Consider the following 26,241-nt stretch of genomic DNA (forward strand, 5'->3'; position numbering starts at 1 on the left):
GTGAAGTTATTGTCATTGTTAGTTGTCATGAACATTCATATACAGTATATAGTGCATTATACAAAGGTGGTCCCTAAGTTCCTGTAGTGTGGGTATGTTTACGATTTGAAATGTGCCGAACAAGTATAGAGAAAGTGTTATCTTGTGATGTCTTCCACCAACTATTGCTACAGAGGTTAGCTCATTTAGTCCGAGGTTTAAAAAAAATACAAACATAAAGGCAAAGCTTATTCCCCTTTCAAAAGCAATAGAGACTATAGAGGTTCTGACCATGTGAAAACTTTTTAAAGAATAGAGTCAATAAAATGTGTCAACTTCTACAATTCACTTAGCAGACGCTTTTATCCAAAGCGACGTACATCAGAGAGTAAGTACAACACAAGCAAGGATCTGGAAAAAAAAGGGAACAATGTCAGTAAGAGCAAACGGATCAGTTTTGAGTCCGATTGGACACACAGGTGCAGACAGGCATTGCACAGAGGCAAAGCACAACATTGACGGCAGTTCTTGAGAGCTCTAATCAGTATAGAAACCATCTTATAAGTCATCATTATCAAACAAAAACCATCGTCATCATCATCAATAATATTGAGACCATCATCAGTAGGTATTCATGAAAGAGCTGGGTCTTTAGCTTTTTCTTAAAGGTACAGAGGGACTCTGCAGATCGAATGGAGTTTGGAAGTTCATTCCACCACCAGGGGGGCGACAGAGGAGAAGAGTCTAGTCAGAGACTTAGGACCCTGTTGTGAAGGTTGGATCAGACGCCTTTCATTGGCAGAGCGTAGTGGGCAAATGAGGTTGAAATGTCTAAATGGTTCTCATATTTTCATAAGAACAAACCCTAAATTGACCCACAAATATTTTGAAACCCCCTCATTTAACGTTACATTTAATAATCATCCTTTGAGTCTGGGTCTGATAATCAAATGTGCTTTTATTGGTTACGTCTTTGCAAAGTTAGTTTAAACACTCAGTGGACTCTCACCACTACAACGTTTCAATACCGTAGCAAATCGACCTACACAGAATCTATCATGTCTGAAGAGTTAAATTAAAGGATACAGTTAGTATATTTATACCATAAGGTATATTTTCAGATGTGGATGGAAATCAGATATGACCTCTGAGGGCCTGTGAGAGGTCAAATCCAAGATGGCCACCATTCCCTTGGAGCTAATGGTGCGCTCCATTTACCTCAGAAGTTGGATGTCGGAGCAGGAAATTTCGTCACAACCAAGTTGACCTCGTTCCGGTTACAAGTTGGCAACAAGTTGCAAAAGCAGCATGGACGCCTCCAGGAGTAGGCCTACCTTTGTTTTGTAAGCTGATACCAGGTGATTAGAACACATGATAGTTGAGGCGAAAGCAGCATGACGACCTGTCAACAGATAGAACTTACATGGTACCAACAGTGTGATTGACTTCATTACACAAAAACAAGACTAAAATTCTAAAGAGCGAGTTCTGACTCCTGGGCGTTCCTGATGACAATGATCATATTTGAAAGTTAGTTAGCTAATCTAGCTAGTTAGCCATCTAGCAAGCTACTTGTTTTCAAAGTGCCATCAAATAACTACTCATGAAGCCAATGTTTTTAAGTTAGTTAGCTAAGTTAGCCAGCTAGTTAGCTACCTTGGCTAGATAGTAAGATAATGTAGTTAGCTAACTAGCAAGCTAAACCACATGTGCAGTCTTTAGTTCTAGGGAGTTATCCATCTCAAAGAGCTGACTAGGTAATTTGTGGGTTTATTTGACAATGTATCCAGCCACTAATATGTCAAAAATATATAATACCACAGCTAGCTATTTAATTGTTGTGGTTATCTATCTTACTTAAGGGGCACTTCACAGAAATCAACAGATTTTTGTCTTTGTTTGTTGATTTACAGATGTTTTTTCTAGGTAGGCTAATCAAACGCAAAACAACCAAGCACAACCAGATCCCCCCTGATCACCTTTCCCCGGTGCCACTCCTAACCATAGCATTCCCAAAAAATAACAAACAAACATTACAGGTGTACACAAAGATGAGTGATTACACTAAATCAGTTGAGATAACCTTACCTCATAGTTGCTTATCAGAGTTTTTCTTATTATTGCAAAACATCGTAAGGACAGCTTCATCTACATTCATGTGTCATCAACATACTAATTCTGCTCACATCCAAACTTGTCCTGGCTTGTTAGTTGCTACTGCTTTGCTTGATTTGGCAGTACCAACATTTGCATAGGGAAAAGAGTGTTAAAATAAATAGCTGCAAGAAAAGTAATTACCGGTTGGATTTATTTTACTTTTGCACTTGAGGTGTTGAATGTAATAAAAATGTGAAGATTAATTGGGTGTTATTGTGTCAGAAACAACCAGAAAGTGCTTCTGTCTTCACCTCGTGGTCGGAGGCAGCCGAGCAGAGTTAGTGTCAGGAACCCCCCGCGGTGCACCTGGGCTCGGTAGCTCCTCGGCTGTTTGACTTGGCCACTGCAAAACACAGCTGCGAACTCAATGGTGGAAACAGACCAATACTAATTTACTTTTTTAGATTCTGTAGGGAAATAATCCATTTCCAAAGTAAATCACAGTGGAATGTTTTAAAATACTGAAAATATTAAAATAACCAGGGGTCCTGAGGTTTGCTGCTCACCTGAAGAACAGAGCAACATAGCAACGGACATGTTTGTCTTGACCCTGTCAGAAGAGATTCCTTAATCATCTAAATTAGGTCTTCATAATAATTGAAGTTTAAAAAATTATGGCCCTCTTAACAGATTTCTCTGGCAATTTGAATCACCTCCTCTCTTCTTCTTCTTCCTCCTCATGGCATGGCTTTTATTACACAAGTGGCAGGTGAATGGAAGGTAATTGACCTAAGAAATTGACAGCAAGATGAAAGGAGATGAAGAAGACAGTGGGATAAAGTTTGCTAGCACTAAAGCCAACACAGTTGTTGCAGACTGGTTCTGCTCCAAGGTTCTGCCGTTAAAAGGCAGTTTTTCCTTGCCGCTGAGACTTTGCTAAAAGTTCCCAAGGACTTTGCTCATGGGCTTTTTAAATAATATAACAAAGAGTACAGTCTAGATCTTTTTGTAAAGTGTCTTGAGCTAAAATTTGCTATGAATTGATGTTGTACAAATAAATATTGAATTATTTACATATTTCTAACAAGGGGACTCTGATCCCTGGAACTTAAGTTTCATGTCTTCTGAATTATTGCTGGGTCCACATCAGGTTTTTTGAAGAATCTCATGGACAAAAACACGAAAAATCAACAGTAACAAACGGAATAAACAATGTTATATTGGAAAAATCAGCTTTCTATGATGTGTATGTCGGTCAAGTGTTCCTCCAGACAAATGTTTACATCTTTACAAGTAAGGACAATACAAAGATCTGAGCTAACATTAAGGGAATCAATTACTGCCTACAGGAATAGGTCAACAATTTCTTGACTTTCTGCTGCTCTTACTCTGTTGGCTGTTTTTATTATTAATTGAAACCACCTCATTGACCACCTCAGAGGATGTCTTTTTATCCTTTGTTCGGATTCTTAGACTGATCTTTAGTCTGACTCGTTCCCACCCTGTTCTTGGCCTGTTTCACTGAATCTGGTCTTCAATGAGGTCTGCACAATAAACCCGATGTCTGGCCGCCCTTCCACTTGATTAAACATATAAAATATTTAAATATGCATCGGCCCGTCACACTCCTATTCCTGGTGTTAACTGAGCTGTAATTACTTTTGGCAACTCGTTAAGTATAATTTTACAGTGTTGTTAAATCACAAATGAGAAAAAACTATTTATCTTCTGCTTTATCTACAGGTTTTTACAAATTTGGCATGTTTATATGTACCTATGATTAATTTCCCCCCTCAAAGTTGCACACAGTGAAACCAAATCCTCTGCACAGCATAGTTGTTTGGCGCATAAATAAGCCACATTTCATGTAGATTTTTGACTTACAAGAGGTCCCTGTAAGAGTTTTGGAGCTGTAACTGTTTGAAAAAGGACCTGCAGCTTGCCAGAAAGGTTGGAGGCAGGACAACTGGCACTGAGGGATGCAGTCTGGAAGAACAGGCCTGTGGCAGATCAGTCCAGCAAAAACCTTTTCAATCATTTGTGTGATTTTAACCCTGGAAAAGAAACATGACCTGATTTAATAAGCCACCACAACTGACAGATAGCTCCTAGGGGGATTCTCTCTGTCAAAATGAGTCCAAAAGGCAACAAATATGTGAAAAAGATTGTCTCGTATGATGACTGATACACGTTATTGTCCATCTGTCATGTTTTTGTTGTTTTCTGGGATACAATTTGTCCTGCAGTTGTCAAAAGTAACCACATTGGAAGGGCTGATTCAGATATAGAGAAGCACTGGACTAATCTTTTAAGCCGTAAAAAGATGATTCAATATGATGTAGTCAATTTTCCTGAGTTCAACTTTATGTACTTTTACTTAACTTGAGTATTATCATGTCTTCTTCAAACTGCTGCTCATAGACAGTTCTCTGACAGCTAGTTATTTTTCTCGAAAGTTAAGATGATTTATTATATTCAGAGTGCTATGAGTGATGCATGTAGTCCTCCTTTCTTATGCGTATGGTTCTGTTACAGTAGGGGCTTCAGGCTTCATCTTGAGATATGAAAATAGGATTTTAAAAAGTCAAATGGACATTGGAAATGATGCCATTAATTTAAATATACAGTATATTATCAGACAAAGAGACCAATTTCTGTAAAAGCAGAATTTACATTACATTTTTTGCCAGTGTAAAAAATCTGAATATGTGTGCCCGTGTTCTGGTTTCTTCCTGATGGCTGAGGAGAAAATGACTTGCCGGTATGTGGCAGGACCTGTTCAGTAGTTGGTTAAGTATATGAGCATGAGGTCATGACAGAAAGGAACCCGCTTTTTGTTTGGCCTGAGATCAAGCAGGAGAGTGCAGTCGCTGCCCTGAGCTGCAGCTCTGTGGGCAAAACATAGCACTTTGTTCATCTGTCCCAGAGCCAAGGGGACACATTTTTCAATAGAAACTCATTTGTTTCAACTGAGCCAGCCGAGTGAAGGCTGATGTTATCTTTTATGAGGCAGCTGCAGCTCATATTCTCATAGAAATAATGGGATTTTCTTCACAGAGCCTGAAATTTGAATGAGTAAGAGGGAGAGGGCTGGAAGTTACCCGTACTACTGCAGTGATGTCATTTCAACCATTGGTGTGTGTGTGTGTGTGTGTGCGGTGTGTGTGTATTAACTGTATTTAAAAAATGTTTTAATGGGAAGGCAGGAGATCGGACCTTTGCTGTATTTTCTATTGACTCTCTGTCCAAAAGCAGAACTGTGTCTTTCTTTTACCAGAACATTTGTCAGACAAAAACCACCAAACTGTTAGCGGTTTGGAAACTTGGTTAAGCTGAAAGGAAACTCCTTAGGGCTTGTTTTGTTTTTGTTTTTTCTTTTTTACTGACTAAAGGAACATTTTTCTTGAAGCCCTATGAAGAGGTTGGGCCTTTCATGGTCCTACTTTACAGAAAGTCAAACAACAAACTCAAGAGATTTATTATTAAAGAAATATAACCTTAAATCTTACATGTGTTTGGGTGGCCCACAAACAGCTTTTTGTTTATCTTCTTGTGCTTGTGGCCTTTATGAGTTTCCTCGTATAGGCCTACATCTGTTTCGTACATAACTTCTAGTCTTGTGATGCTGAGACAGAATGTTTCCTTAAGCTACTTGTTGCAAATTTGCTACGTTTTCTGTTAAAATACTGAGTAATGCAAATGTCCCTTTATGTTTTTGTGATTTTTTTATAGACTCAAATTTCCTTACATACATTTTTTTAAATAAAATTTAAATGTGTTTAATCTTCAGAGATGGCAGGCAAACTGTCCTCCTGCCTTTAAGCTAAGCTAAGCTAAGCTTAAATAAGCTAGGCTAACTGAATACTGACTGTAGCTTTAAGAAGAGATATCCATTTGGTCTTTGATACATCTCTTCTACACTCCTCAGACAGCAAATAGGTGCTACTATACTATAGTTTTAGGTGTGTTAAAGGCCCTGATAACATGATTTTCCAGCATTAGTGCTAACTGTTACCACTCCTGTCTGAAGTCTCAAACTTAAGAAAGTTTATTCTATTTTTTGTTTTTATCTCATTCTGGGCAAAAAACAAATTGAATTTTTTCCCATAATGTTAGAAAATGTATTATTATAAATTATTCTAGCTCCAAGAATTATACAAATGCTAATTACCTTCAATGGTTTACTCTCTGCTGAGATTCAAATTATTAAATATCAGACTTTTAGCCCAGAGGAAACAAACCCATCCAGACTGCAATCATGCCTTCTTTTGTATTTTACTAAATAAATGAGGTTTTGGTTTCATCCTCGTTTTTATTCTGTTGTTGAGTGGATGCTTTCAATAAGCCACAAGGCCTGATTGCTAACAGGATGGCCCTTGCACTCACTCTCTTCTGCCTTTCAGTCTCTCTGTGGTACACAACAGAAACCACAAAATGACGATAAAAAACAGTGCTGCTCCAGCTCCTTAACTCTTCACCTAAAACTCTCCACTCAAGCATTTCCAGCACACAAACAGCATGTTTCATGGTTTGGCTGCTGGATTCACAGGTTACTAATACGAATGATCCCCGTTCATAATCAATTTAATAACAGATTCTGCACATCATTGTACAAATAAATGTCAATCATCCATTCTTGGATCTTCTTTGTATCCAGCTCTCATCTCCTTGCATGGCTTGCGGGGGGGGGGGGGGGGGGGGGGGGGGGGAGGGTTACAGACCTCAATTCTGTATCCAAGTCTGAATGATGACCTCATTGGTCTAGCAGCTGCCATCAGCATTCTTGCAGGAGTTAATAGGAACAATATGCAGCCTCTGGAAAGAACTGCCACTTTATTTCTCTTTCTTTTTGTGTCCCCACAATTTGACTGTGAGAGAGAACTTATATGTTTTATCTCCTTCATTATGTTTTCCTTTTTACAGAAACCACAACCATTACCTCATTTAAAAGGGCACAGAAACCTGGAATGCCATTCTTTATTTTGAAGATCTGATTAATGGGTTTTGAGGATCAATATTTTCAACTCACAAAGAATTACTCGTGGAGTGTGTGGTTCCTCAGGGCTTGCAAAATCTTTCAGCTCAATCTTTGTCATCGTTAGAACTACGGGAGAGATGGCTAAAGCTAAAGCCTCCACATCAAACCAAAACAAAAAGAAGAAATAAAGGAACAGCTTTTAAAGGTCCCATATTATGCTTTTTCTGGTTTTATATGCTCTTTAGTGTGTTTTCCAAGTGTCCTGTGCATGTTTAGGCACATCTATGTGCAAAAATTCAAAGTCTGCGGAAACGCGGCTTCTCCTACGTCCTCCTGTTAGCTGTAGCATTAGCTGCATGTAACGCTCGGTTCTAGCCCCCCTCAATAAAAATTTGTCAGTGTGACGTCATTGTTATTACAAAAGTAGGTACATAGATTAAATATACGAACCCCAAAAAGGGCATAATATGGGCTCTTTAAAACTTAAAAATCCTTGCTGGTTGTGAGCAAAAAGACAAAAACTATATCCATGCCAAATGTAGAATTTAGCTGACATTAGTTTTTTAATAGAACTGTGTAGGTGTAGTTTGATCAGATCTTATTGAGAGTTACCAACCAGCTAACTAACCCGCCAACCAACCAAACAACCAACCAACCATTTAACTAACTAACTAACCAACCAACCAACTAACCAACCAGCTAACTAACTAACCAACCAACCAGCTTACTAACAAACAAACCAACCAACTAACCAGCAAACCAACTCGCCAACCAACCAACCAACCAATCAGCTAACTAACAAACATGTTTGCATGTAAAAGTTGTGACACAGGTGCGTATCAGGAGTGATACCTGTACTAAACTGAGTTAAATTCCCCTGAATTGAAATTGAAGGGTTTTCTCAGTGTAGCAAAATGCTTCACTTGCTTCAGTCATAACATTGAAAATCTGGTGGCTATATATATTTCTCTGTTGTCTCTTTTAACTGCTGCTCTGCTCTCGGCTCATATATTGTTGGAGCAACTGCAAAATCTATTTATGTTGGCTTACAGCTGTGTGTGTGTGTGTGTGTGTGTTTTTTTACGATACTCTGTGCATCCAATCTGATATCCCTCTGTGTGTGTTTTCTGCGGTTGGACGTGTACTGGAATGTCTTGTGTAATGTGTGAGCCATATGACAGTTATTTATCATACGGCTGTACGCTCACCGACTATCTGGGCTTTGAATCAGACCACAGTATGAGCAGGGGCGAGAGGATGAAATCCAGCTGATGCTACAATCACAACTTTCTGTGTGGTACTTGAGAGAAAACAGCAGCTTTGGGACACACCACTTGTAAAATGTTTTACTTGTGGCAGTGGGTTGGTGTCTCTCCACTACTTTTGGCAACAACTATTTAATGGATTGTCGTGAAACTTTTAGAAGACATTCCTGGTTCATAGAGGATAATCCAACTGACTGTACTGATTCCTTGATTTTTCTGGAAGCACCAACTTGACAATGACATCTGTTTCTGCTAAAATATTAAAATAAGATTAAGATTAAGATTTACTTTATTGATCCTGCAAGGGGAAATTCTGTTTTTACACTCTGTAAGTCATGCAACACACACATAGGCTGAAATACACACATGCATAAACAGGATCCTATGGACATGCACTAATGGAGAGATGTCAGAGTGACGGAGCAGCCCACAGCAGGCGCTCATGAGCTGGTGGTGGGTAGGGGGTTTGGTGCCTTGCTTAAGGGCACCTCGGCAGTGCACAGGAAGCGATCTGGCACCTCTCCAGCTACCAGACCAACTTCCATATTTGGTCCGCACCAACCCTACAGACTGAACTACTGCCCCCATAACAATTGAATGGGTTGCCTTGCCAAAACATGCAAATCAAACAAACAAAACAAAACACTCATATGAACATGTTACCAAGGTGAAGTTGTTGTCTCAACTAGGAATAGAATAAAATATATTAAATTAAATTATTTATGTTTTTTGATTTTGTAAAACATATCATGCCGCTATGAAAAACAGCAACAAAAAAAAAATGGTCATGTTGGCATCCCTGTTGTGAGTGTCATAGCATACTAACGGCTGATCTAAAAGGTCTTTAAGTTCAGATGATGCTTGCGATGTGTTCCTTGATGACTTTGATTACAAGCCGAAACGCTTTGGTCTAATAAAGTTAAAAGTGCTGGTGGAGCTTTTTGACCGCTATGTTCAGCCAGCGGCTAGCAAAGCAGGAAACTCTGTTATTTTAATGACTCATAGACCACACAATGTTATGAAAAGCCATTTTTAATAATCATAGAAAAAAAATCACTGTTTAAATGGCAAAAGTAACTGAAACATTGGATCAAAAATATTCCTTTTATCAAAAAGTTAAGTATAAATTGTTATAATAAATATTCTTATGATTTGCAAATAAATAACAAATGTCTGTTCAGGTTATTTGCAAAAAAAAGTTCATGGTGAAAAAAGTCTGCAGTGCGAACTGAAAATCTGAGGCACTTTAGACATGGCTGCTTTTATATCTTGTTTATACTATATACTTTATTTTTATGATGTCATGCTATGTCGTCTGCTGGCCTTGAGGTAAAATTTATCAATTATGTGATATAGACATGTATTTATTTGATTACACACACTTTATTTGATATATCCTCCTGTGTATACTTGCAGGATTTGTTTCTGCTATATTATGACATCTGTATACTACATGAAGGGATGATTGACTTATGTCCTTTCTTTAAGATGGCTGCTTCCTGTTTTTTAATTGTCCATTATGTCCTGGTGAAGACTTAGTTGAGTTTAACGTGTAGACACATCCCTAAAATTATTTTTATACTGTATCAGAGTGCTACAGACTTTTTTTTACACCATGAAATTAATTTGAATAAACCAAATAACCTGGTCAGTCATTTTTTATTCACTTGCAACTTGACCTCTGTCCCTTATCCTTGAAAAGCACCTGATTCCTTCACATCATTTTTCTATTTTTTTTTTTGCCCTGTGCAGCACTCGCCTGAATTGTAGGATTTACTGCTGAAAGAAAATCATAAAACTGCACAAGCTTTGAAAGACAATAGAGACAAGGCAACACTTCACTACAGTGGCATCCGACCAAAGAAGATGACAGCTATTAGAAGGCTTAATACAAATGTTTGTACTTTCCATCTTTCTTTCCAGTTTGTTAGGAGACATTGTTCTGTACAAAGTGCATTAGTTATACTGCATCTTGGTTAAAAATAAAGTCTTGAGTGATGTTTGCTGGAAAGTCCGCAGCTTTCAGTTTTGATGAAGAAGCAAGACGAACCCAAGAGTATTAAAAACAAATAAATCTGATAAATGAGAACATCTGATCATTATACAAAAGAAACAGGGTTTACAATAATATATATTTTACATGCTGAAGTGACGGCACTTTTATGAATCGTTGGATTATATACAGATTAGTTTTAGGTAGAAATGCAGTTGAAGTTAAGAGTCATTAAAGTGATGTTACAGGCAGCATCTGAGAGCCAGATTTCCAAACATTATCCAGCCCTCCTGGGTGTCTCATGATTTTTTTCTGACTATCACGCATGTGTTCATCATCATATGGAAGAAAAGTGAAAGACAGCTGCCAGAAATGAATGTCCATCAATGACTTCAGCTGTGTAACAGATTTGATTCTGGAGCAAAGTCTCTAAAAACAACACAACCAGCTGAACAGCACACATCCCAGCACCAATAACACCAGCTGTGCCAGTCTGCCTGTCCCACTGGCTGCTGACTGAACTTGCTTGCTGTTAAAGCCATAACGATGTGAGGGATGGGTCTCCTCACCACCACAAACCACCATGGGAGCCTGAAAGGACGTGGGTCTCCTCTGTGGTCGGTCTGGACTTGACCCATCGGTCGGTCTCTCTCCGATGAAAAGCAGCGGGTGTTTCCTGTGGTCCAGCTCAGTCTTGAAGAGCTCATACTCTTTGTGTGGCAGCTTGATGCCCAGCAGGTTGCATCCAGCTGTTGGGGTCAGGTCCTGCTCCACCCCAACCTCCCAGCCTCCCACTGGACCACACTTTCCCGGCCTTGTCCCGTTCAACAACTTTGCTGTGGACTCCTCTTCAGCTGTGACTAAGACCTGGGTGACCTTGAAGACAAACTCGGTGGCCCCTGAGATCTTCACTGAGGGGTTTCCCTGAGCGTAGTGGCCCGAGGCCCTCAGTGTGAATGTGGGCTTAGTGCAGGCGGGGTCAGAGAAGTGACGGTAGACGCCTTCCCATGCATGCTGGTCAGGATTAAAGGTAAAGTCCCGGGTGAGGAAGAGGATATTAGGACGAGTTTCACAGCCCTGGCTGACCCAGCGGCCCGACAAAGACAGTTGAGCTGCAGGGCTACGGGGCAATCCCGGGGGGCGCTGCTCCGAGGAGCGGTACACCAGGGCACATACAGGGCAGGGGTGGATGTGATGCTGCAAACAACAAATACGTTTATTAATTGTTTGTTATATCATATATAAAAGTGTGGTTAATAATCCCTCAAAAGTGCTTGTTTTGTTTCGGAAACAGTCCAAAATTACAACTTTTTAAAAAAATCTGAAACTGCCATTTTGTGGTTGCTCTTGTTTGTGATCTTTCCTGTTGGACATTTCTGACAATGAATCACACTTACTTAATTATCCAAAGGCTATGAAAACACAGAGCTCATTTACATAGCAACCAACAACTCAAGACATTTTTAGTCTTTGCCTTTTCACACAATGAATCTAGTTAACGTTCTGGTGAACTAAAGCTGAAAGAATGCACCGTTATGTCTCACCATGGCGTTCTGCAGTGGCTGTTGGTACCCTGTAGGTCTGTAAAGAGTCCTCTGAGTCCAGTCAGTGTGAATGTCCCCTAAAAATAGCTCCTGGACTTTTCCTCCATGGCTGTGGTGCTGCGTCTCCACCCGAATCAGTTCCATCTCCAACATAGAGAAACCCAGGGCTGCCAGGCATCCCCTCCCTGCCCGGGTGTTGTACATTTCAAACAGCTTCCCCGGCAACACTCGACTCAGGGTCGGACCCACGCAGGCCTGAGGCAGCCTTGAGGCCAGCCTCTGCTTTGCTGCCGGGCTGTGGACCACAATGCCCACCTTACTGATATGATGTTCTGCTTCTGTGGCCCCTCGTGTGATCCAGGAGGCCTGACGCAGGCGCAGCCTTCCCCTGATCATCAGGGAGTATGCGGGATCTGCACAGCTGCTGTCTGTGTAGTAATGCTGCAGCGCTTGGAAGTGACGGCTGGGTTGGAAGGTGTAGGAGCGGGTCAGGAACTCTGGACCAGGGCGAACTTCACACCTGAACACAGAACAATGTGAGGGTTAACACGGGGTAATCATTTTAGCAATGATTTGTGTCATGTTTACATTTCAGGCAGTAGTGAGCAAACGTTAGTGTTCTGCCATTTTATTCAGAACAGTCTTTGTTTTGTGGGTAAATCTCAGTCGTTTTAGACAAGTCAAGTCTTGACTTTATAAGGGCACATTTTTAGTTTTTATTGGCAATTCAAACTTAAATCTTTCGGGGCAGAAAGCAACAAAACTGTCAGGTTTCATGGTGAACATTTTTTCATAGTTATGACATTCATATTTATATAACTGGATCCAAATCCTTTTCATGTTGTTGACTTTATAATCAAACCTGCATTAACAGATGTTCGGCAACAACCACACAAATGTACAAGCTCATGTTTATTTGCTTTAGAGATGTTTTGGCCCCCCTCATGATCAGGCAGACATCTATCTAGCCTGAATTTGGTCAGGCCAATCACAACAGTTTATCTGATATGCAGCAGGTCTAATATGATGACGGACCTTACAGTGGAGTGTCGCTGAGGCACGTTTGTTTCAAACCAACATGGCTGCCTTCAAACTTTCTGAACTTGATGAGGCATCAGTATTAAAGATGGGGTTAGGTTTTAAGACTTGTTGTGAAAACTTTGTGTTCAATATAATGAATTACCAGCCAATTAAAGATGGTTGTTGATAGCTGTCCAGCCTAGCAGCCTACAATTGCATAACTTTGGAGTTGTGTATGTAAGTTCGAGTCACTCTGTGATACTTTTGATTTTGTCTCCACCAATTGCAAAATAATACACTAAGTCGGCTTTGTCACAGCACCTGTGAATGGTGTCTATCAGGTCGCCTACAAAGGGTTTACATAGAGTTGTTGTTATGCCTATTGGTCCCTGATATCGAAACGGCCGAGACAAAAAAAGAAACAATGAATTGAAAAAAGCCATAAACCATGATAAAGGAGAGTGGAACTTAGAGCAACACCTCTTTAAGTCCCCATGAATCTGAACTTCGAGAGTATCTAACTTCCACATCTTGACATAATTCCAATGAAATTTCCTGAAACAGGATAGAATCAATCCCAAAATAGAAGGCGGGACATAACGTCGGCATGATTTTGACTGGATCGTTAGCTTCAACAAAACTTTTTAATTTGTCAAAAACAAATTGTCAACAACCCTGAGTGCAGGATGAGTCATCAGACATTTGAAATGCTTTGTAGGAAAAGAAAATACTGTTACTTAAAATAAAATACTAAAATACAGCTTTTTAAAATGATTGGCAGAAAATGTAAAAACGGGAAAATCTATTTTTTATACATGAGAAGAAAAAAACGTCTAGTGCTGCTTTCAGTATTCAAGATTCAAAGCGTGATTGAATTATTCCCTTTGACCTTTAATTCAATCCCTTTCAACTTGCAACACTGTTAAGTTGAAGAATTTACCTTGTTGACACCCATGTGCCATCAAGTCTCGGGGGGCTGTCTGCTGTAATTTTCACTCTGTCCTGTAGGTGGCGGTACTGACACTCGTGCTCCCACTGCATGCTCTCACTGTGGTTTGAGGAAGAGGTGAAGGAAGTTGTGGGCACCTCCCATAGTTTACCTCCAGTTCCAGCCACAAACACAACTACAGAGGCAGAAAAAAGTCAGAAAACATAGTAAGTAAAGCACACGTTAATATGCAATCAGATCAACACAGAGGCTCTATAAAGTTCCAGGCTGATGATGTGTGGATTAAGGAAATGGGAACACTATTTTGACTACATGCAGAGTTGATTATCGGCCTCCTCTTTCAGAAAGTGAAGCGAACGGATAACAGCCATAAGGGAATATTTATATCTTCTCCCTGTTACCTCAAACTACAATTCTGGTTGACTGCAAGCTGCAATTTTGTTTTATTTTCCATGTAATGAGTGGAAAGCGGGTGCTATAGAAACCATACATAGCAGGGAATCAGGATGTTGGCCTGGATGTGGACAGTTTTGGCTTGTTACTTCAATCAGCCTGCAGCTGCAACAACATGGCCGTGTCTTTTGGTCAGGAGGGGTATGTGAAGGTGATTGTTGGGCATTTGTGCACATCAGCGCCTGCAAATGTGTTCGTTTTTTTGTGTATATGCATTGCTATCATCAAGACACCACAACAAGAGGGTCACTGACAGCAGCAGGCTATTCGAGCCAAACACATCTGTTGATAATATGATTTAAAAGACACTTACAGTGATTAATGTTCTCGCTTGAGTTTTCCCCTAAACTATGGCGTTTAGGTTAATCTCAGTGAAAGCATTATTCACTCTGTCATGTTTATTGATTTGACTTGCAATCTGTCTGCCTGTCAATGGTCATAACTGCACCTTCTGCTCTTTCTACATGTTGCTGCACAGAGGTGCATGTGTTGTCAACACGCTAAGACCAAGTGCTCTGTTCTGCTTTCAGTTGAAAGAGAGGAGAAGGAGTTTTTCTGATTACACCCTCATGGCTGCAAACCTTCTGGGGTCTGTCCTGGCAACGTGTGTGTGAAATGATAGCTTCAGCTTCATTTGTCCCAAACAAATGTACATAATCAGTGGTGATGAGTTCTAACTTGCACCTTGATTTCCTGTTTTCTCTCAGACTTTTCCTCTTGTGTTCCTCTCATAGTTATCTTACTTACTTGTTTTTTATCTCGGTTTTTGAGCAGATTAAACTAAAAACTAAATAAAGCATGTATACGAGGTTACTGTAATACTGCCATAAAGCTCTACCTGGCTGTAAACCAGCACAGAACGATGGCATCTTGTATGCTGTGTCAAGTTAAACTGGCACATCGACTGAATCAAGGTGAAACTATCACAGGCATGTGGGCGTTAACCTGCAAGGAGAAAAGGAAGCCTGATGGTGCTAGCACTGCTAAAGTTAGCCTCACTCACAAACCAGTACTACAGTGTTTATCCACAGACACTGTGGTCCCTTGTTAAGCTGTGTAAAAAGAGTTGTGCTCTATTTTGACTGTTTTCTGAATGTTTTTTTTTTATACCTTTAGACCTGTCTAAAACTAGTCTGAATTTAAATTTGAGTAGAGTCGACAGTGAAATTAGTCACCAGGAACATCCCTAGTAGAAACAAGCAAAGTACAAAAGCAAAGTTTCTGTTGATTGATTGATTTTTCTGACACCTCCGGGACTTCAAGACAAAGATATGTTCTTTCTACTCCCCATTATTTAGAAAACAGACTGAATACTTTGCTTTGCTTTTACATATTTGAAAAAAATATATATCATCATCATTGTTATTATTTTTGCATCATTGCACACCACTTTCCCAACATCAAGTCTTTTTTCAACCTTAAAGGACGAGACAGTAACAGTCCGTTTGTGTCGTGATCAACATGAAAAAAATGTATGAAGATGCTAACAGACCAAAAAAGGAGACAACTAGAGGCGATCGTGATGTCTATGACGGTCAACATTGCTGCTGATGTTTGAGCAGAGTCTGTAAAAGAAGATATTCCCCATCCCACTGATTTGAACATAATCTCAAATCAATTGTTCATACTTCTGAAATTCAGGTAGAAATGTGCATCAGAGACTATTTTTCAAAATTCTTTACTTTTTAACTTCAACCTTCAGTTCTTCTTCGATAAATAATGAGTGTATTTTTCCACGTCTGATGGTAGGTGGACTTGGTTACCTTCGGAGGGAACACATTTTTTTACTACATTAAACTGCTGACTCTAGCATTATTTTCAACAGACAAATATGAGAGGGGTTTAAATCTAACGATCTAGATGTCTGCCAGAAGAGTATTTCAGAAAATGTTGAATTTTCTTCTTTCAAGTCGCCGTATCCAGTCTGCTTTTTTCCTCTATTTCCCTTCTATTCCCTCTTTCCTTTTAATCCTCAGAGGTCTCACATTCTTTCTCTCACGTCTCAGCTTTCCTCTCGGTCATCTGTGGTTTGACAGCTTTACAAGCAAAGTCTCGCAGCACTTTTCTTTCGTTTGACTTTGCATGCACTTTGGGAGAACATCACCTGTTGATTTTCCAGTTGAGCCCCGGGTCAGTTTGCTCTTTTACGACTGACCAGATAGAGCTGAAGGAAATTCTTACTTTAAAAGGGAAGTCTTGGATTCTGATTGTTGAATGTTTTTCTTCTGCAAAGGGCTCCAAGATTGCTGCAGAGTGATAGGTGTTTATTAATCTTGTTAGTGTCAGAGAGAGGATATTTTTGTTCCTCGGTCTCTGCTTACCATATGTTCATCACAACCACAGACATGTGCAGCTCAGCCATTTCCCAACATCCTTTCACCTGACACACACACACACACACACACACACACACACACACACACACACACACACACACACACACACACACACACACACACACACACACACACACAAACATATCCATTTATTTGGACTGTTTGAACTGTATAAACAAGATTCGAGCTCAAGGCGCATTTCCCCTTCTTCCAGCAGTCTGTCAATTCTTTGATATGATTAATACTGTTTCATCCTGTCACAGGCAATGAAACATGTTTGCAATCTTCCCCTACGCGGTGATGCGTTTGTTTATGCTCCATGTCACTGCAGCTGGCGAGGGAATCCGGTCAGCTGGAACCAGCTGAGCTCCCACAGGAGTGCTCGCAGAACAAAACTAATCAGGATTAATTAATTTCCACTGTATCTCGCAAGTCATCCCGTCGGTCTGCTTCGTGCCATCTAGCCTTTTGTAGCTGCGAGCAACATGTTGCCTGAGCGCTTCCTCCCATACAGAACTCTGAATGTACAATGAGGCAAAAGGCAGAGTCCTGTATGTGTTGTGGAGTCATTTGGCTGCCATATTCCAGTTTCTGTTTTTGCCAAAGCATTTCTATACAGTGTTTTTTGAGGTCACTTGTCATTCATCCCCCCTCCCCTCTCTTGGATCTCGTTCCAGTCGGGCATATGGTTGCATTTACTAAAACAGTGCTCATAACGGCAGAGCTTAGTAAAACAAAATTGCTCATCATGGTTTTCTTCTACAAAAGAGCCTATTCCAACCACAAGTGAGGAGATGTTGTAATACATATGAAAATATTCAACCCCCATTTCAATTTGGAGGAGATGGGGGACTGTTTTAGTTCATTCACTTCCTACACATGCAGTCAGATATGATTAGTTTAACCCTGAAATAGTTCCCACTGATTTATTTTTCCACTATGGGGCCTTAAACGTCTCCCTGATTCAGTCTGTACCGCAGCCTAACAGTTGAGTGCAACCTTCAGAGAGACACATAATGTGTTTTTACCAATAAAGCTCACTGTCAGATTCATTTATTAACCATGCAGTTAGTAACTTTTGAGGTTTATGTTGGATTATTTAAGTTATCAAAACTGTCTCCATGCAAATGTGCTTAATACTGAGTCGTGGACTGATTTATTATCACAACAATTTAGAGACTGAGAAAATGTGTTGAATTTGTTTTTGCATGATATTTTGGGGGCTCTTTATGTCTTTATTCTGGAGATGGGACAGTGTGTAGAGTCAGAAACCTGGGAGAGAGAGTGATGAGCTACGTGCTGGAAAGGAGCAACAGGTCGGAACTGGACCGGTCTGAACAGCCCGCTCTCTAGGACTTAAGCCTGGGTACATGGCGTGCACGCACTTTACACTAGGCTACCACGACCCACGTGTTTCCATTTTAAAGCCCACCTTCACAATAATCAAAAGCTGTTAATACACATGCCTGAGTTTTGTACATGTGTGAACACACTGATGGATACTCACAGTTTAACACACCAGAATGTCAGCAGGAGCCTCCAATAGACAGTAAACATTAAACACAACTTTATAACCTTCATTAAGGTAAGATTTATTGAAGCACTGGTGTGTTGGACTTCATTAGTTTTAGCTAGATGTACATAATAAACTAGCAGTCAAACTACATTTACTGTGTGTAAAAAAAATTCCAAATGTTTTATTGAAATCATGTGGATGTCAATTATAAAGCCTCATTGCACAACAGTAAGGATCACAGACATCTGTGAGGGTTTTTATTCTAACTGACAAACTATTCACCTCATCAAGTGTAAAAACAAACATTTAAGCCAATCGGGTTCGACTCAAGTTTTAAATAAATCCAAACATGTCACAAACATCAGTGACTTCATGGTCAATATGTAGCATGTGAATAATTCAATAAAATCTCATCACTGTGCTGGCTCCTCCGAGGTTAGAGGTCACGGTTATATATTTCAGGTTTGTCTTTTGATAACAGAGGGATGCACATGTGAAAAGGGAAACCGATTGCTGGCTAAAAAAAATCATCCTCATCTTCATCCTACCATTGCTGCATATGTTTGTAATATGATTCCAGTTTGACAGGATCAATTACAACATCCACGGTCCTCATTTCCCTAATTTGTGCACACAAAAAAACAAGTTTGAGAGAAAAAGTTTAACTGAAAGTGTTCTTCTTTTCTGGATTTGCGCTCTGCTGCAGCTCAACATCACTCTAGAGGACACTCACTGGAGTTTATTATTTCAGCTTCTGAAGTTTCATATTAGCGGCAAATAAACTTTTAGACATGTTTTTCAATAAAACTCGGAAAATTGATTTTATCCCAGGTTGAAATCCTTTAAGACACAACCAACATTTAAGCTGCACATATTGCTTTGATTGCTATAACAAAGCTACAACACCAGAGAGGTTACAACCAAATGCAATCTTATTTTGCTCAAATGGACCAGGGCAATTTATACATTGAATAAGGGCAACTTAGACTTAACCGATTCGGGTTGAAGTCTTACTTAAAAGGCGAGCTTGAGTTGAGATGAGGCTATAATGATTTTAAGCCATTTCTTCAGTTATACTTGACAAAAAAGCACCTGAACAACACACCCAAGATCTTAAATAACAGAAATGCACAAACAAAATGTATTTCCAGTTTGTCCTCCTGCAGTGTCCCCGTTCTCCCACAAGGGGTCAGTGCAGCGGCCTGTGTTCTGCGTGTGGTCTGGACTGACAGTCTGTCGCCACCACCGGCCTTCGCTTCAGCCGACTGATGACCAGCCAAAGTAATCTACCTGTCTTTGAGCTTCAATATTATACTGCCCACACATGCATGCATGCACGTTCTCAAAAACACAAAAACACAGAGCCCACATTGATGCTTTACAGCACAGAAGGGACACCATTTATAAAAGACCTCCATGCTACACTGTGTTTGTTTGTTTGCATTTATGATTAGGGTTTGGCAGCCGTCGCTCTCCTCTCTCAAGTCTCATCCGCAGAGCCACAGTAAAAATACAGTTTTATGTGCTTCTTTATTTGGAGCTGTCCTGCGAAAACAAGAACCACATCCAGGAAGGTTTGATTTAGAGTTTGCAGGGGGGAATCGAGGGCTTGACTTTTAGGTAATTTTTAATTAGAGAGAGACGTCTTTGTCTGCTTCGTAGCTGCTTCTATCAACGGTTTTAACAGACAGTCATTAAAACTGTGAAAGTTAAGGCTGTGAAATTAAAATAAATGTTGTTGGTGCGCTGAAAAGATGGCAAACCAGGAATTATCCCTCCATGTTCAAGTATTTTGACTACTTCCTCATGTGTTTCCTTCTTTCTTTCTATTTTACATCCTTACCTTATTTCACTCAGTGTGGTCACCCCCTGTGTCTCATACAGCCTCTGTCACTTTCTTGTGTCTAAATCGTGCAGGACAGCACTCTCCAAACTGTCCCTGAAGTGCCCGTACCCTCTTGGTCCTCCTCCCCCTCCTTTGATTGCTGCCCCCCTCCTCTGATGAAAAAGCCGTGATGTTTACGGCTCATTTCATGTGGATGGATTTCAGATTCCTTCCTTTCTTTACTTTCTTTTCCTGACTTTTTTTTTCTCTCCCTCCTTGTCTGTCTGTGTTTGATGAGGTGAATGAAGTTGAGGGGCTGAATAAGGGTGGAATGAGGCTCCTTCATGACAAGATTAGTGAGGTGCATGTGTGTGAGAGCGTGTTTTTCTTTGTGTCCGATGATACGGTAGCTCTGTGGAGATTCTGCTCATTCCACGTATTTAGTTGACTGCTTCACATTAATCTCAGTTCACAGCTGCTTTTTCAGCCACTGTTGAGTTTCTGAGCTGTCCTCCAGATCTTGGAGAGGTGTTATAAGACTGTGATTCCCAACTTTTTCTGGCTCACGGCGCTTTCAACGCAAGACTGTTTCGTTTTTTCACTTCAATTCAAGTATCATGTATCGTAAGCTTCAACCTTTTTTCTTCTCTAAACGTCTCTGATTGTTTCATTTCAATAAGTGATGAAATGACGGCCATCAGGGCCAAAACTATTGAACTTTTAGAGACGCAAAAGCTTATTTGCCAAGGGTCCAAATAACAAACACAAAAAGTGTTGTGAACTATTTTTTCTCATATTAAGACTTTTCAGATTTTTGACCTGCGACATGTTTGTCACAGTTTTCATTTTTACAGATTCCTCTTGATTTTCTTTTCTGAGAAAGGCATGCACAACACAGGATGAACATATTCATTGTTAAAAGCAAGGACAGCTCATTCATAAAGTCAAAGCCTTCTTAGGTCCACTCTTCCTATTTACTGTACATTGTTGAACTTTTTTTCTACTAGTAATGCTAAATTTCATCATGACTATTCAAAAAGTGTGCTCAACTACCCAACCAAAACAAGGAGGAAACAAAAAACAGTTTCTCTACGACTTTCAGCCTGAATTTCTGAATTTTCAAAACTTAAAAAACATATTCATACCTGCATGACAAAACATGCATTTCTTAACATTCTCAAATAAGTCCAAAGATTCATCCCAAGATGTGACACCTCTTTAAGGTGAATTCTTAACATCTGGTGGATTGTGAACAGGTTTATTTTAATGTCACAGACGGAAAGTTTCTGCCATTATTGTTGTTGCTTAAGCTAACAGAGCCTGAAGTCACAAAACATGTCAACTACAAAACTACAAGAATATAATAGTGTTATGTAATGATCAAATTATGATCATTTAAACTGTCAAACAAGTTGTTATTTAATGTAATATTTGACCGCCCTTCACTTTCATGGACTGAGGACAGCTTACAGAAAATATGCAAAGTATTTCCAAACTTCATTTTTAGGCCTTCCTGCTGCAGTTCCCTGTTTGGCTCTCTTTTCGATCCCTCCACCCTTGTCCCCAAGTCAGGCTGCGGTCAGGTTGATGTAGAGGTTTTTCAAAGAACATGAGGTCTGTTGTGTTATTCTAACCCTGAGTCCCTCCTTTCCCTTTTTTTTCCCTGGGCTTTAACCCTAACATCTCATAGCGGTCTCCATGACCAGGAGTCCCCCCTCTCTGTCCCCGGGGCAGACCATGCATGACTACTGTTGTCTTTTCATCACAGAGTAAGCTGCTTAATCCAGCCGCCTCGTTTATTTAGACAAGGGATCTACAGGGGTTTGCCCAGCGGACGCTGCTGCCAGCTCCACTGTGGTTAGAGGCTTCAAAAAGCAGCAACACACATCGTCCTGCTGCACCTCACACCTGTGTTATGAAGAAAACAGCTGGAAAATCAACAATATCACATTCACCTATTGCACCATGTCATACTTTTTTCCCTGTTTGTGTCTTTTGTAATTTGGTCGGATGGATGTGGAGTAGTTATTATTTCTGTCAGACACTGGAGATGATCCTGATTGTAATAGCCTCTGTCGTGCGTTGTGGTGTTTTTTCTTGATGGAGAGACAAGACACTAGAGATGTAGATAGTGTACAAAAAGAGTTGATGGTCCGCTGATGTTTTCAAGCTGAGATTACACCAAATTCATCCTAAACCAAAAGCTCGGTTTGGAGACGTCTAGGGAGATCCGGTCAGTGGCTGTTTCGAAGAGGATTTTCAAATTGGACTTTCAAAGGCCCAAAACAGGAACACTTGCATCCAAGGTTTAATTTTTCTGAATATGATGAAGGGTTTTGTCTGTCTCAAGACATATCAAAGATGTTCGACTTTTGGATTGCAAAACGTTCCCAGCCAGTTCAGTTCAATTAAGTTCAGGAAACTTGGGACAAAACAGGAAATTCTTGCGTCCGAGGATCCACCAGACTCTTTCCAAATATTCACTGTGGTCTCCTCCATTCAGGTTCAGCAAAGTCGTCTCTTTTATCTTTCTCTAACACTTCATCAAGACAGGCACGGCTCCAACAACCGAGTGTTTGTAGCTTTAGCGTCAAAGTTTAGGTTCAAAGCGGGCTAAGACATGAGGAATCAACCTTTTTTTGATTCACATCATCATCATCAGTTTAAAACACAACGGCTTGGGGAGCTTTCTCCCTCAGAAATCCGATTACACCTGTCAGAAATCATGGGGGAAATAAATGTTAATTGTCTGTTTTAATTTGGTATTATGTCTAGTTTTCAGCTCTGTTTATGTAGAAGAACTGCTCAGCTCCATTCAGCATCTGTTGAGGTTCAATGACTCAACCTCGCCTGTCTCCTCTACTAGACGTGAGCTGTGAAAAAGAAAACAATTCACAGATACCGGTCAGCCGTTGAAGCAGCTTCAGGGATGGAGAAAGAGAGGGAGGGGGTTTGAGGGGGTTTGGCGAGGGTTGCTAGATGATGATTAGGTCTGGGCAGATGCCTCCTCCTGTCTGTCTCCGGCCACCCGTCACCCTAACAAACCCTGAAGGCCAAAACGCTGCGCTTCCGCGATCCTGGCTGCGGCTGCTGGACAACAATCTCAGAGCAGCAGCCTGAGGTAAGGTCAGTAATGGCTGTCTCCTGTTATTCTAACCATTAACATAATGGCAACATTAGTTCCAGGGCCACGCTTCCCTGCTCCTAGGGAACCATTGTTTAAAGGCACCAGCCAGAGCTCCTTTTAAGACTCCTCCAGCGTCCACAGATCCCACTGACGCTTTGAAGACACTCAGAGGAGGGGGGGTGGGGGTACAGACCAGCTATTCATACATCTGTAACCTCAGCATAGGTTGTGTTTTTGTTTTTCAAAGTGCTGATCCACATGTTGAACCTTGTAAAATCATTTAAATCGGGACAAATTACTTAATAACTTCCTGGTAATTATGACTTTTTGTCCTTGATAATCCCTTCCTTTTTTTGTCTCGGTGTCCCACCATGTGTTCTTTAAGCTAAATCCACAAGTTTTCAGCTGATTTCTCACATGAGAGAGCGTTTATCTCGGTTTTTTTTACACACTGGAAGAGCTTTGGATTAAAGGGGGGAAATCTGCAATAATCTTCAAGTTTGGAACGCAAGTTTTTAATGCTTTTTATGTTTAATTCTCTTACAGATCATCATTATCTTTTAGGTTCATTTTGTTTAAATAAAGGCACAGGTCAAGTTTTTTCCTTTGAAATAATATTATTTGTGAATGAAATCTTCGTCGTATGGTCTGTTGCTTACAACTATTTTTATGTTTTAAAACCAATAAAAAGTGCATAAACAAAAAAGAGAAAAAAAAAATTATTTTAAAAGTAAATTACAATTTTTTTGGCATTTTCTTTAACCTAAAGACAGTAATTATGCAAACCAGCATCCTGTACTCCGACTTGAACAAACATTTACCTTCAAATATTTCCTTTCAAAAATGGATCCTTGTTTGAATTTAACCCGAATTCTATAGAGACAAAACTTTGCATTTATAGGTGTAATACAGGAAGAGCTTCATATATTCAAAAAGGTGTTTAAACAGCTGTGAGACTCAAAGGAGGAAAAACTTCCATCCTGCAGACAGAGCATGGACTCACCTTGCCACAGCCACAGCAGCCAAACTCCCTTCAACAGGTGACTGAAACGTCCGTTTGACATGTTTCCTGCTTCCGCACACTTCATTCACGCTGTCCTCTTGGAAAACAAACTTTGATCCCAGAGAAATCCAAGACACAGAGGAGCTCCTGTCAACGAGAGACGCTCATGTAGGAGATCACCATGACATGTGCACATAAATGAAGAGTCCAGTAATCCCTCAATGAAACTCTGATCTCCTGTTCAGCCAGTAGGATTTTGTTTCTCTTCTTCTTCTTCTTCCTCCTCTTCCTCTACCTCCACTTCTTGGTCTCCATGGTCTGATAGGAAAGTCCTCAGTTGGAACCACACGCTTCATGCAACTTCCCCTCACTGCTGCTCTCCTAAAGTTTGCAAGAGGGAGAGTCAGTGCTCTCTCTCTCTCTCTCTCTCCAACCCCCTCCCCTGGATCATACACTGTTGCCTCACTACTGTGCAGCCCTGCGGATCAGTTCCACTCCATGCATGTGCAGAGTGTGTGCGTTCTTGAGAGGAGGACTTTGTGTGTGTGCACTTCTATCTTGCTCTTATATTTTTGAGCTGAGAGGACGGAGAGAAACGGAGGGAGGGAAAGAGGGCAGAGAATGTGTCTGTGTGTGTGTGTGTGTGTGTGTGTGTGTGTGTGTGTGGAGGAGGGGGTTTGAACTCTAAACTTCCTAAAGTGAAGACTCTTGGGGGCTTTTAGAGCAAGGTGCAAAAGGGTGCCGGTAGGAGGTCGGCAGCCACAGAGCTTCCAAACATCTGATTGTGGAGGCATATTTATTTAAATTATTTATTTACCTTGGATCCCCATTCGTTGGTACCGCAGTAACAATTCTTCTTCCTGGGGTCCACATGGAAATGTGGTTTCTTAATGTCACTCTATTGTGTCCAGCAATGCAGATATGTATTTTTCTTTGAGTTTCCCCATGTTCATTAAGTTGTTTTCTGCTTAAACTAAAGAAAAATTACAAATGTTTAGCTTTAAAAGATCTGGGACGTGATGGCTTTTGCACAGGAGCTGGAGGTTATAGGGGAGTTTATTAGTGACTTCTAAACAGAAGAAATATACCTTCCAGTGACTCAAAGTGTGTCTTTTTATGTGTTCTGAGTAAGTTTTATGTTTTATTAAAAATTTATATTTTTGGGCCTTTATGCATTTATTTGATAGGACAGTGGTTAGAATAGAGCACCAGGGAGAGAAAGAGAGGGAAATGACATGTGGCAAAGCAGCCACTGGTCAGATTCAAACCCTGCCGCTATGAGAACGTTAGCCTCTGCACTCTCAGCGCAATTCTGCAAGAATTGGCATTTCGCTTACGTAATGTAATTCACTCTCTCGCCATGATTTTTGCTGGCTGGTTGCAGTATAGGCCTTAAATATGTCTCCTTGTTGCTAACAGATGGGACATTGGGCACATTTTCTGTTGCGATAGTGAGTTATCATTACTGCCGATTTGTGTTCAATTCCTCTTTTTTTTCTCTAACAAAAGTGGCTCCTGCGACGCTGTATGATGAGTAAAAGTAAAAGGAAAGAATATCTAACACTATTAACACAAGAGTCATTGATCTTACATGACTGTGAGTGTCTGCTTCATAATGGCACAAGAATCTGTTCTGTGGTTGACTGTTCAGACCTGAGGGATCTTTGCTGTTTTATCTGTAACTTCAATGTGTATTGTGGGTATCAGAAGGGGCGGGACATCAAAACTATACCAGGGTCTACATACGTCTCGGGGTCACAGGATAAAGGTGGAGATGCCAGGTCCACCCTGGGTTCGGCACATCCAAGATGATCTTAAATTATTAAATAGAAGTTGAAACTTCCCTTAACTATTGTGCAGAGTTTGAATGGTTCAGTCAGAACATTTTCCAGGGTAGATAGGTGTGGTCTGCCTAAATACAAAATGAGATTGGATATAGAAAAATAATGTAATGTCAACATTTACAGTTTAAATGTCACTTGGTAACTGTGGATAATTCACAGACTTCACTGTTGAGAGTTTTCATTGGAACCATGGCTCTACCAAATACCAAAGCAATAGTCCCAATGAACACTGTTGACAGTGAGCTTTGTGGCTTATTCAAAGTAACGGGAAACTCTGTCTGGGAAATATTCCGCTATTGACTTTTTAATGCT

General features: G+C 40.4%; 1 protein-coding gene across 1 annotated transcript; it reads right to left on the reverse strand.

Annotated features, from left to right (window-relative positions):
- Nucleotides 1–9,335: 9,335 nt before the first annotated feature.
- On the reverse strand, nucleotides 9,336–24,613 carry apcdd1l (adenomatosis polyposis coli down-regulated 1-like). The gene is made up of 4 exons (XM_061043345.1): nucleotides 24,086–24,613; nucleotides 13,817–14,000; nucleotides 11,857–12,376; nucleotides 9,336–11,509 (listed from the first exon to the last, which is right to left on the reverse strand). The coding sequence occupies exons 1-4, from the start codon at nucleotides 24,168–24,170 to the stop codon at nucleotides 10,742–10,744; spliced, it is 1,557 nt and encodes a 518-aa protein (XP_060899328.1). The 5' UTR covers nucleotides 24,171–24,613; the 3' UTR covers nucleotides 9,336–10,741.
- Between the last annotated feature and the right edge of the window lie 1,628 nt (nucleotides 24,614–26,241).

The sequence above is a fragment of the Labrus mixtus genome, chromosome 7 (genome assembly GCF_963584025.1).
Source record: "Labrus mixtus chromosome 7, fLabMix1.1, whole genome shotgun sequence".
Lineage (NCBI taxonomy): Eukaryota > Metazoa > Chordata > Actinopteri > Labriformes > Labridae > Labrus > Labrus mixtus.

What these genes read in the sequence shown, in the direction of transcription:
- apcdd1l (XM_061043345.1), bottom strand. Translation starts at nt 24,170, where the DNA reads ATGAAGTGTGCGGAAGCAGGAAACATGTCAAACGGACGTTTCAGTCAC. An exon ending in GCTGCTGTGGCTGTGGCAAG is followed by an intron (nt 14,001 to 24,085) that starts GTGAGTCCATGC and finishes CTGCCTCTGTAG; the next exon opens with TTGTGTTTGTGGCTGGAACT. An exon ending in AGCCACTGCAGAACGCCATG is followed by an intron (nt 11,510 to 11,856) that starts GTGAGACATAAC and finishes TGTTGTTTGCAG; the next exon opens with CATCACATCCACCCCTGCCC.